The 12990-nt window shown below is 50.4% G+C and overlaps 1 protein-coding gene across 1 annotated transcript in view; it reads left to right on the top strand.

Annotated features, from left to right (window-relative positions):
• The window catches only part of LOC141264134 (SCO-spondin-like), a 282869-nt gene that overhangs the window by 252628 nt on the left and 17251 nt on the right, over positions 1-12990 (top strand). The window contains exons 20-21 of the mRNA XM_073676444.1: positions 3887-4061; positions 5337-5431. Coding sequence (XP_073532545.1) covers positions 3887-4061; positions 5337-5431 — 270 coding nt within the window. The remainder of the gene's footprint in view (positions 1-3886; positions 4062-5336; positions 5432-12990) is intronic.

Raw genomic sequence — 12990 nt, 5'->3', positions numbered from 1 at the left:
CTGCTCCCGGTACAGATCCCTGTGGTCCCCACTGCTCCCAGTACAGATCCCTGGGGTCCCTACTGCTCCCAGTACAGATCCCTGCTGTCCCCTCTGCTCCCGGTACAGATCCCTGCGGTCCCCACTGCTCCCGGTACAGATCCCTGTGGTCCCCACTGCTCCCAGTACAGATCCCTGCGGTCCCTACTGCTCCCGGTACAGATCCCTGTGGTCCCCACTGCTCCCAGTACAGATCCCTGCGGTCCCCACTGCTCCCAGTACAGATCCCTGCTGTCCCCTCTGCTCCCGGTACAGATCCCTTTGGTCCCCACTGCTCCTGGTACAGATCCCTGCGGCCCCCACTGCTCCCGGTACAGATCCCTGCGGCCCCCACTGCTCCCGGTACAGATCCCTGCGGCCCCCACTGCTCCCAGTACAGATCCCTGCGGTCCCCACTGCTCCCGGTACAGATCCCTGCGGCCCCCACTGCTCCCAGTACAGATCCCTGCGGTCCCCTCTGCTCCCGGTACAGATCCCTGTGGTCCCCTCTGCTCCCGGTACAGATCCCTGTGGTCCCCACTGCTCCCGATACAGATCCCTGCTGTCCCCACTGCTCTCGGTACAGATCCCTGTGGTCCCCACTGCTCTCAGTACAGATCCCTGCGGTCCCCACTGCTCCCGGTACAGATCCCTGTGGTCCCCACTGCTCCCGGTACAGATCCCTGCAGTCCCCACCGCTCCCAGTACAGATCCCTGTGGTCCCCACCGCTCCCGGTACAAATCCCTGCGGTCCCCACTGCTCCCGGTACAGATCCCTACGGTCCCCACTGCTCCCAGTGCAGATCCCTGCGGTCCCCTCTGCTCCCGGTACAGATCCCTGCGGTCCCCTCTGCTCCCAGTACAGATCCCTGCGGTCCCCACTGCTCCCGGTACAGATCCCTGCGGTCCCCACTGCTCCCAGTACAGATCCCTGCGGCCCCCACTGCTCCCAGTACAGATCCCTGCGGTCCCCACTGCTCCCAGTACAGATCCCTGCGGTCCCCTCTGCTCCCAGTACAGATCCCTCCTGTCCCCTCTGCTCCCGGTACAGATCCCTGCGCCCCCCACTGCTCCCAGTACAGATCCCTGCGGTCCCCTCTGCTCCCAGTACAGATCGCTGCAGTCCCCACTACTCCCAGTACAGATCCCTGCAGCCCCGCTGCTCCCAGTACAGATCCCTGCGGTCCCCACTGCTCCCAGTACAGATCCCTGCGGTCCCCACTGCTCCCAGTACAGATCCCTGCAGTCCCCACTACTCCCAGTACAGATCCCTGCAGCCCCGCTGCTCCCAGTACAGATCCCTGCGGTCCCCACTGCTCCCGGCACAGATCCCTGCGGTTCCCACTGCTCCCGGTACAGATCCCTGCGGTCCCCTCTGCTCCCAGTACAGATCCCTGCGGATCCCACTGCTCCCAGTACAGATCCCTGCGGTCCCCACTGCTCCCAGTACAGATCCCTGCGGCCCCCACTGCTCCCAGTACAGATCCCTGCGGTCCCCTCTGCTCCCAGTACAGATCCCTGCGGTCCCCACTGCTCCCAGTACAGATCCCTGCGGCCCCCACTGCTCCCGGTACAGATCCCTGCAGTCCCCACTGCTCCCGGTACAGATCCCTGCGGCCCCCACTGCTCACCGTACAGATCCCTGCGGCCCCCACTGCTCCCGGTACAGATCCCTGCGGCCCCCACTGCTCCCGGTACAGATCCCTGCAGTCCCCACTGCTCCCGGTACAGATCCCTGCGGTCCCCACTGCTCCCAGTACAGATCCCTGCGGCCCCCACTGCTCACCGTACAGATCCCTGCGGCCCCCACTGCTCCCGGTACAGATCCCTGCTGTCCCCACTGCTCCCGGTACGGATCCCTGCGGTCCCCACTGCTCCCGGTACAGATCCCTGCGGTCCCCACTGCTCCCAGTACAGATCCCTGCGGTTCCCACTGCTCCCAGTACAGATCCCTGCGGCCCCCACTGCTCCCAGTACAGATCCCTGCGGCCCCCACTGCTCCCAGTACAGATCCCTGCGGTCCCCTCTGCTCCCAGTACAGATCCCTGCGGTCCCCACTGCTCCCAGTACAGATCCCTGCGGCCCCCACTGCTCCCAGTACAGATCCCTGCGGCCCCCACTGCTCCCGGTACAGATCCCTGCAGTCCCCACTGCTCCCAGTACAGATCCCTGCGGTCCCCACTGCTCCCAGTACAGATCCCTGCAGTCCCCACTGCTCCCGGTACAGATCCCTGCGGCCCCCACTGCTCCCAGTACAGATCCCTGCGGCCCCCACTGCTCACCGTACAGATCCCTGCGGCCCCCACTGCTCCCGGTACAGATCCCTGCTGTCCCCACTGCTCCCGGTACGGATCCCTGCGGTCCCCACTGCTCCCGGTACAGATCCCTGCGGTCCCCACTGCTCCCAGTACAGATCCCTGCGGTTCCCACTGCTCCCAGTACAGATCCCTGCGGCCCCCACTGCTCCCAGTACAGATCCCTGCGGCCCCCACTGCTCCCAGTACAGATCCCTGCGGTCCCCTCTGCTCCCAGTACAGATCCCTGCGGTCCCCACTGCTCCCAGTACAGATCCCTGCGGCCCCCACTGCTCCCAGTACAGATCCCTGCGGCCCCCACTGCTCCCGGTACAGATCCCTGCAGTCCCCACTGCTCCCAGTACAGATCCCTGCGGTCCCCACTGCTCCCAGTACAGATCCCTGCAGTCCCCACTGCTCCCGGTACAGATCCCTGCGGCCCCCACTGCTCCCAGTACAGATCCCTGCGGCCCCCACTGCTCACCGTACAGATCCCTGCGGCCCCCACTGCTCCCGGTACAGATCCCTGCTGTCCCCACTGCTCCCGGTACGGATCCCTGCGGTCCCCACTGCTCCCGGTACAGATCCCTGCGGTCCCCACTGCTCCCAGTACAGATCCCTGCGGTTCCCACTGCTCCCAGTACAGATCCCTGCGGCCCCCACTGCTCCCAGTACAGATCCCTGCGGCCCCCACTGCTCCCAGTACAGATCCCTGCGGTCCCCTCTGCTCCCAGTACAGATCCCTGCGGTCCCCACTGCTCCCAGTACAGATCCCTGCGGCCCCCACTGCTCCCAGTACAGATCCCTGCGGCCCCCACTGCTCCCGGTACAGATCCCTGCAGTCCCCACTGCTCCCAGTACAGATCCCTGCGGTCCCCACTGCTCCCAGTACAGATCCCTGCAGTCCCCACTGCTCCCGGTACAGATCCCTGCGGTCCCCACTGCTCCCAGTACAGATCCCTGCAGTCCCCACTGCTCCCCCTGTGGTACCCACTGCTCCCGGTACAGATCCCTGCAGTCCCCACTGCTCCCGGTACACATCCCTGCAGTCCCCACTGCTCCCGGTACACATCCCTGCAGTCCCCACTGGCCTCAGCCAGAGCCGCTCAGTGAGCTCTAGACTCCTCTCCAGGTTTACAATGCCCCTGAGTGTTGCTCGCTGCACATTTAGATCCAGTATCTGGGCTTCAAACATGTAACTCGCTGACATCGAGCGCGGACATATTCACCCTCAAACGGCTGCTCAAGGCCTGGAGACATCTCACAAGACGCAGCTGGTAGCATCGTCCATGGAGCTCATATTAAACGGGGATGAATGGTACAGATAAAAAGCAGAAAAACAATGGAAAACCAGTGAGGAAGACACCAAACTATGCTCTTGTGTTACATGATGATATTGTGCGTAATCTGCAGCCCCCGCTCCGCGCAGCAGCCTCACTTAGAGTCACTGAATCTTGTAGTTCTCCAACCAGCATCTTCTGGCCTTCTTCCATTATCTCGTGATTTCCTCTCTGCGTCCCTTTCCTTGGTTATAATGTCTGATTTTCATGATTTTTTACTCCTCTTTTTTTCAGTGCCTGTGTGAATGGTTTGTGGAACTGTACTGAGAACAGATGTCCAGAGGTGGCTTTCTGCCCCGGTGACTTAGTCTATAAATTTGGGGCATGTCTGCTCACTTGCGAAAACCTGGAGCTGAACAAGAGCTGCTCTGACAATGGTTGTGTGTGCCCAGACGGAACCGTGTTCCTGGTATGTATCCCCTCACCAACATCACCCACTTATCGGGCCACCTCACCAACATCACCCGCTTATCGGGCCACCTCACCAACATCACCCGCTTATCGGGCCACCTCACCAACATCACCCGCTTATCGGGCCACCTCACCAACATCACCCGCTTATCTGGCCACCTCACCAACATCACCCGCTTATCTGGCCACCTCACCAACATCAGCCGCTTATCTGGCCACCTCACCAACATCACCCGCTTATCTGGCCACCTCACCAACATCACCTGCTTATCGGGCCACCTCACCAACATCACCCGCTTATCTGGCCACCTCACCAACATCACCCGCTTATCGGGCCACCTCACCAACATCACCCGCTTATCTGGCCACCTCACCAACATCACCCGCTTATCGGGCCACCTCACCGACATCACCCGCTTATCCGGCCACCTCACCAACATCACCCGCTTATCAGGCCACCTCACCAACATCACCCGCTTATCGGGCCACCTCACCAACATCACCCACTTATCTGGCCACCTCGCCAACATCACCCACTTATCGGGCCACCTCACCAACATCACCCGCTTATCGGGCCACCTCACCAACATCACCCGCTTATCGGGCCACCTCACCAACATCACCCGCTTATCTGGCCACCTCACCAACATCACCCGCTTATCTGGCCACCTCACCAACATCACCCACTTATCGGGCCACCTCACCAACATCACCCGCTTATCGGGCCACCTCACCAACATCACCCGCTTATCTGGCCACCTCACCAACATCACCCGCTTATCTGGCCACCTCACCAACATCACCCGCTTATCTGGCCACCTCACCAACATCACCCGCTTATCTGGCCACCTCACCGACATCACCCGCTTATCTGGCCACCTCACCAACATCACCCGCTTATCTGGCCACCTCACCAATATCACCCGCTTATCTGGCCACCTCACCAACATCACCCGCTTATCTGGCCACCTCACCAACATCACCCGCTTATCTGGCCACCTCACCAACATCACCCGCTTATCTGGCCACCTCACCAACATCACCCGCTTATCGGGCCACCTCACCAACATCACCCGCTTATCTGGCCAGCTATAATGTGACTTGTTCATTACTGGGGCAAATAATTCTATAATAATTCTCAATGTAAATGTTCCGGTTGACTTTTGCTGGTTTATGTTGGTCCTTGGTGTTGTAGCACTATAAGAGTGATGGGATCATGGCTACTCATTTCATTTATCTATGTTATCTATTTATCAATGTATTGTTGTCACAGATGGACAGATGTCTTCCACCCGAGGAGTGTCCCTGCCACCACCATGGGAAACTCTACCACACAAATGAAACCATCACCAAAAATTGTAATACCTGGTGAGAAAATCTTTATTCCCATAGCTTATTCCATACTAGTGGGCGAAGACTAAGGCCAGGATAACTCATTTAAGAATCCTCCAGTGGACTGCTGCTGTTCTCGGTAATGATGGATGTGGAGGACAGTGGAGATGTTCACTGTAGTGATTAATGAGGAGGAGGATGGAGAAGATCTCTGTAGTAATTAATGTAGAGGATGGTGGACATGATCTCTGTAAGGCCACGGCCCCACTATCAGTATTTGGTCAGTATTTTTTCTCAGGAGTGGGAACCAAAACCAGGTGAGGAACAATCAGAGAAAAGGTAGAATAGAAACAAGTCTCCAATTTTGCATTTATCACCCACTCCTGAGAAATAATACTGACAGAACACTGACCAAATACTGATAGTGGGGCCGTGGCCTAATGATGGATGTGGAGGATGGTGAAGATGTTCCCTGTAATGATGATGGAGATGATCTTTATAATGATGGATGTGGAGGATGGTGGAGATGTTCCCTGTAATGATTGGTGTTGAGGATGGTGGAGATGTATCCTGTAATGATGATGGAGATGATCTTTACAATGATGGATGTGGAGGATGGTTGAGATGTTCCCTGTAATGATTCATGTGGAGGTTGGTGGAGATGTTCCCTATAGTGATTAATATGGAGAACGGTGAAGATGTTCCTTGTAATGATGATGGAGATGATCTTTATAATGATGGATGTGGAGGATGGTGGAGATGTTCCCTGTAATGATTGGTGTTGAGGATGGTGGAGATGTATCCTGTAATGATGATGGAGATGATCTTTACAATGATGGATGTGGAGGATGGTTGAGATGTTCCCTGTAATGATTCATGTGGAGGTTGGTGGAGATGTTCCCTATAGTGATTAATATGGAGAACGGTGAAGATGTTCCTTGTAATGATGATGGAGATGATCTTTATAATGATGGATGTGGAGGATGGTGGAGATGTTCCCTGTAATGATTAATGTGGAGGATGGTGGATATGTTCCCTGTAATGATGATGGAGATGATCTTTATAATGATGGATGTTGAGAATTGTGGAGATGTTCCCTGTAATGATTGGTGTGGAGGATGGTGGAGATGTTCCCTGTAATGATTGGTGTGGAGGATGGTGGAGTTGTTCCCTGTAATGATGATGAAGATGATCTTTATAATGATTGGTGTGAAGGATGGTGGATATGTTCCCTGTAATGATTGGTGTGGAGGATGGTGGAGATGTTCCCTGTAATGATGATGGAGATGATCTTTATAATGATGGATGTGGAGGATAGTTGAGATGTTCCCTGTAGTGATTAATGTGGAGGATGGTGAAGATGTTCCCTGTAATGATGGATGTGGAGGATGGTGGAGATGTATCCTGTAATGATGGATGTGGAGGATGGTGGAGATGTTCCCTGTAATGATGATGGAGATGATCTTTATAATGATGGATGTGGAGGATGGTGGAGATGTTCCCTGTAATGATTGGTGTTGAGGATGGTGGAGATGTATCCTGTAATGATGATGGAGATGATCTTTACAATGATGGATGTGGAGGATGGTTGAGATGTTCCCTGTAATGATTCATGTGGAGGATGGTGGAGATGTTCCCTATAGTGATTAATATGGAGAACGGTGAAGATGTTCCTTGTAATGATGATGGAGATGATCTTTATAATGATGGATGTGGAGGATGGTGGAGATGTTCCCTGTAATGATGATGGAGATGATCTTTATAATGATGGATGTGGAGGATGGTGGAGATGTTCCCTGTAATGATTAATGTGGAGGATGGTGGATATGTTCCCTGTAATGATGATGGAGATGATCTTTATAATGATGGATGTTGAGAATTGTGGAGATGTTCCCTGTAATGATTGGTGTGGAGGATGGTGGAGATGTTCCCTGTAATGATTGGTGTGGAGGATGGTGGAGATGTTCCCTGTAATGATTGGTGTGGAGGATGGTGGAGTTGTTCCCTGTAATGATGATGAAGATGATCTTTATAATGATTGGTGTGGAGGATGGTGGAGATGTTCCCTGTAATGATTGGTGTGGAGGATGGTGGAGATGTTCCCTGTAATGATGATGGAGATGATCTTTATAATGATGGATGTGGAGGATGGTGGAGATGTTCCCTGTAATGATTGGTGTGGAGGATGGTGGAGATGTTCCCTGTAATGATGATGGAGATGATCTTTATAATGATGGATGTGGAGGATGGTTGAGATGTTCCCTGTAATGATTAATGTGGAGGATGGTGAAGATGTTCCCTGTAATGATGGATGTGGAGGATGGTGGAGATGTATCCTGTAATGATGGATGTGGAGGATGGTGGAGTTATATCCTGTAATGATGGATGTGGAGGATGGTGGAGATGTATTCTGTAATGATGGATGTGGAGGATGGTGGAGATGTTCCCTGTAATGATGGATGTGGAGGATGGTGGAGATGTTCCCTGTAATGATTGGTGTGGAGGATGGTGGAGATGTTCCCTGTAATGATGATGGAGATGATCTTTATAATGATGGATGTGGAGGATGGTGGAGATATTCCCTGTAATGATGATGGAGATGATCTTTATAATGATGGATGTGGAGGATGGTGGAGATGTTCCCTGTAATGATTGGTGTGGAGGATGGTGGAGATGTTCCCTGTAATGATTGGTGTGGAGGATGGTGGAGATATTCCCTGTAATGATGATGGAGATGATCTTTATAATGATGGATGTGGAGGATGGTGGAGATGTTCCCTGTAATGATTGGTGTGGAGGATGGTGGAGATATTCCCTGTAATGACGATGGAGATGATCTTTATAATGATGGATGTGGAGGATGGTGGAGATGTTCCCTGTAATGATTGGTGTGGAGGATGGTGGAGATGTTCCCTGTAATGTGTTAGAACTCTCCTGTTAGGTTTTTTCTAGTTTGCTGGTCACATGACCTTTTTTGCCTATTTAATCCTGCTCCGCCCTCCTGGCTTTGCTGGACTTCATTATAATTTCTACTCTTAAGTTAGCCTGGTGCTTAGTTACCTTTCTCAGTCAGTTTAGCTAGGTCTTCGGACCTTTATGTCCTATGTTGTGTGTTTGTCTTTTACTGCTACATTTTCTGATAGGAGGTGTCCAACTTTATCCCAGTCCCTAGTTCTTGTAGGGATCCCTCCCTTGCATCTATAGGTCTTCGTACAGACTAGCCGAGGACTTTAGCGGGTCTGATCGCAGGATCAGGTTCCCCATTACATCGTAGGGATCTAGCTTAGTTCTATTGTAGGGACAGATCTCCTTTCTTTCCTTAGTGCTTGTAGCAGATCATAACATAATGATGATGGAGATGATCTTTATAATGATGGATGTGGAGGATGGTGGAGATGTTCCCTGCAATGATTGGTGTGGAGGATGGTGGAGATGTTCCCTGTAATGATGATGGAGATGATCTTTACAATGATGGATGTGGAGGATGGTTGAGATGTTCCCTGTAATGATTCATGTGGAGGATGGTGGAGATGTTCCCTATAGTGATTAATATGGAGAACGGTGAAGATGTTCCTTGTAATGATGATGGAGATGATCTTTATAATGATGGATGTGGAGGATGGTGGAGATGTTCCCTGTAATGATGATGGAGATGATCTTTATAATGATGGATGTGGAGGATGGTGGAGATGTTCCCTGTAATGATTAATGTGGAGGATGGTGGATATGTTCCCTGTAATGATGATGGAGATGATCTTTATAATGATGGATGTTGAGAATTGTGGAGATGTTCCCTGTAATGATTGGTGTGGAGGATGGTGGAGATGTTCCCTGTAATGATTGGTGTGGAGGATGGTGGAGATGTTCCCTGTAATGATTGGTGTGGAGGATGGTGGAGATGTTCTCTGTAATGATTGGTGTGGAGGATGGTGGAGTTGTTCCCTGTAATGATGATGAAGATGATCTTTATAATGATTGGTGTGGAGGATGGTGGAGATGTTCCCTGTAATGATTGGTGTGGAGGATGGTGGAGATGTTCCCTGTAATGATGATGGAGATGATCTTTATAATGATGGATGTGGAGGATGGTGGAGATGTTCCCTGTAATGATTGGTGTGGAGGATGGTGGAGATGTTCCCTGTAATGATGATGGAGATGATCTTTATAATGATGGATGTGGAGGATGGTTGAGATGTTCCCTGTAGTGATTAATGTGGAGGATGGTGAAGATGTTCCCTGTAATGATGGATGTGGAGGATGGTGGAGATGTATCCTGTAATGATGGATGTGGAGGATGGTGGAGTTATATCCTGTAATGATGGATGTGGAGGATGGTGGAGATGTATTCTGTAATGATGGATGTGGAGGATGGTGGAGATGTTCCCTGTAATGATGGATGTGGAGGATGGTGGAGATGTTCCCTGTAATGATTGGTGTGGAGGATGGTGGAGATGTTCCCTGTAATGATGATGGAGATGATCTTTATAATGATGGATGTGGAGGATGGTGGAGATATTCCCTGTAATGATGATGGAGATGATCTTTATAATGATGGATGTGGAGGATGGTGGAGATGTTCCCTGTAATGATTGGTGTGGAGGATGGTGGAGATGTTCCCTGTAATGATTGGTGTGGAGGATGGTGGAGATATTCCCTGTAATGATGATGGAGATGATCTTTATAATGATGGATGTGGAGGATGGTGGAGATGTTCCCTGTAATGATTGGTGTGGAGGATGGTGGAGATATTCCCTGTAATGACGATGGAGATGATCTTTATAATGATGGATGTGGAGGATGGTGGAGATGTTCCCTGTAATGATTGGTGTGGAGGATGGTGGAGATGTTCCCTGTAATGTGTTAGAACTCTCCTGTTAGGTTTTTTCTAGTTTGCTGGTCACATGACCTTTTTTGCCTATTTAATCCTGCTCCGCCCTCCTGGCTTTGCTGGACTTCATTATAATTTCTACTCTTAGGTTAGCCTGGTGCTTAGTTACCTTTCTCAGTCAGTTTAGCTAGGTCTTCGGACCTTTATGTCCTATGTTGTGTGTTTGTCTTTTACTGCTACATTTTCTGATAGGAGGTGTCCAACTTTATCCCAGTCCCTAGTTCTTGTAGGGATCCCTCCCTTGCATCTATAGGTCTTCGTACAGACTAGCCGAGGACTTTAGCGGGTCTGATCGCAGGATCAGGTTCCCCATTACATCGTAGGGATCTAGCTTAGTTCTATTGTAGGGACAGATCTCCTTTCTTTCCATAGTGCTTGTAGCAGATCATAACATAATGATGATGGAGATGATCTTTATAATGATGGATGTGGAGGATGGTGGAGATGTTCCCTGCAATGATTGGTGTGGAGGATGGTGGAGATGTTCCCTGTAATGATGATGGAGATGATCTTTACAATGATGGATGTGGAGGATGGTTGAGATGTTCCCTGTAATGATTCATGTGGAGGATGGTGGAGATGTTCCCTATAGTGATTAATATGGAGAACGGTGAAGATGTTCCTTGTAATGATGATGGAGATGATCTTTATAATGATGGATGTGGAGGATGGTGGAGATGTTCCCTGTAATGATGATGGAGATGATCTTTATAATGATGGATGTGGAGGATGGTGGAGATGTTCCCTGTAATGATTAATGTGGAGGATGGTGGATATGTTCCCTGTAATGATGATGGAGATGATCTTTATAATGATGGATGTTGAGAATTGTGGAGATGTTCCCTGTAATGATTGGTGTGGAGGATGGTGGAGATGTTCCCTGTAATGATTGGTGTGGAGGATGGTGGAGATGTTCCCTGTAATGATTGGTGTGGAGGATGGTGGAGATGTTCTCTGTAATGATTGGTGTGGAGGATGGTGGAGTTGTTCCCTGTAATGATGATGAAGATGATCTTTATAATGATTGGTGTGGAGGATGGTGGAGATGTTCCCTGTAATGATTGGTGTGGAGGATGGTGGAGATGTTCCCTGTAATGATGATGGAGATGATCTTTATAATGATGGATGTGGAGGATGGTGGAGATGTTCCCTGTAATGATTGGTGTGGAGGATGGTGGAGATGTTCCCTGTAATGATGATGGAGATGATCTTTATAATGATGGATGTGGAGGATGGTTGAGATGTTCCCTGTAGTGATTAATGTGGAGGATGGTGAAGATGTTCCCTGTAATGATGGATGTGGAGGATGGTGGAGATGTATCCTGTAATGATGGATGTGGAGGATGGTGGAGTTATATCCTGTAATGATGGATGTGGAGGATGGTGGAGATGTATTCTGTAATGATGGATGTGGAGGATGGTGGAGATGTTCCCTGTAATGATGGATGTGGAGGATGGTGGAGATGTTCCCTGTAATGATTGGTGTGGAGGATGGTGGAGATGTTCCCTGTAATGATGATGGAGATGATCTTTATAATGATGGATGTGGAGGATGGTGGAGATATTCCCTGTAATGATGATGGAGATGATCTTTATAATGATGGATGTGGAGGATGGTGGAGATGTTCCCTGTAATGATTGGTGTGGAGGATGGTGGAGATGTTCCCTGTAATGATTGGTGTGGAGGATGGTGGAGATATTCCCTGTAATGATGATGGAGATGATCTTTATAATGATGGATGTGGAGGATGGTGGAGATGTTCCCTGTAATGATTGGTGTGGAGGATGGTGGAGATATTCCCTGTAATGACGATGGAGATGATCTTTATAATGATGGATGTGGAGGATGGTGGAGATGTTCCCTGTAATGATTGGTGTGGAGGATGGTGGAGATGTTCCCTGTAATGTGTTAGAACTCTCCTGTTAGGTTTTTTCTAGTTTGCTGGTCACATGACCTTTTTTGCCTATTTAATCCTGCTCCGCCCTCCTGGCTTTGCTGGACTTCATTATAATTTCTACTCTTAAGTTAGCCTGGTGCTTAGTTACCTTTCTCAGTCAGTTTAGCTAGGTCTTCGGACCTTTATATCCTATGTTGTGTGTTTGTCTTTTACTGCTACATTTTCTGATAGGAGGTGTCCAACTTTATCCCAGTCCCTAGTTCTTGTAGGGATCCCTCCCTTGCATCTATAGGTCTTCGTACAGACTAGCCGAGGACTTTAGCGGGTCTGATCGCAGGATCAGGTTCCCCATTACATCGTAGGGATCTAGCTTAGTTCTATTGTAGGGACAGATCTCCTTTCTTTCCTTAGTGCTTGTAGCAGATCATAACATAATGATGATGGAGATGATCTTTATAATGATAGATGTGGAGGATGGCGGAGATGTTCCCTGCAATGATTGGTGTGGAGGATGGTGGAGATGTTCCCTGTAATGATGATGGAGATGATCTTTATAATGATGGATGTGGAGGATGGTGGAGATGTTCCCTGTAGTGATTAATGTGGAGGATGGTGGAGATGTTCCCTGTAATGATGATGGAGATGATCTTTATAATGATGGATGTGGAGGATGGTGGAGATGTTCCCTGTAATGATTGGTGTGGAGGATGGTGGAGATGTTCCCTGTAATGATGATGGAGATGATCTTTATAATGATGGATGTGGAGGATGGTGGAGATGTTCCCTGTAATGATTGGTGTGGAGGATGG

Source organism: Phyllobates terribilis, unplaced genomic scaffold, assembly GCF_046119375.1.
Source record: "Phyllobates terribilis strain yellow unplaced genomic scaffold, ASM4611937v1 Scaffold_4__5_contigs__length_816908805, whole genome shotgun sequence".
Classification (NCBI taxonomy): domain Eukaryota; kingdom Metazoa; phylum Chordata; class Amphibia; order Anura; family Dendrobatidae; genus Phyllobates; species Phyllobates terribilis.
This window is presented reverse-complemented; position numbering and strand designations above follow the sequence as displayed.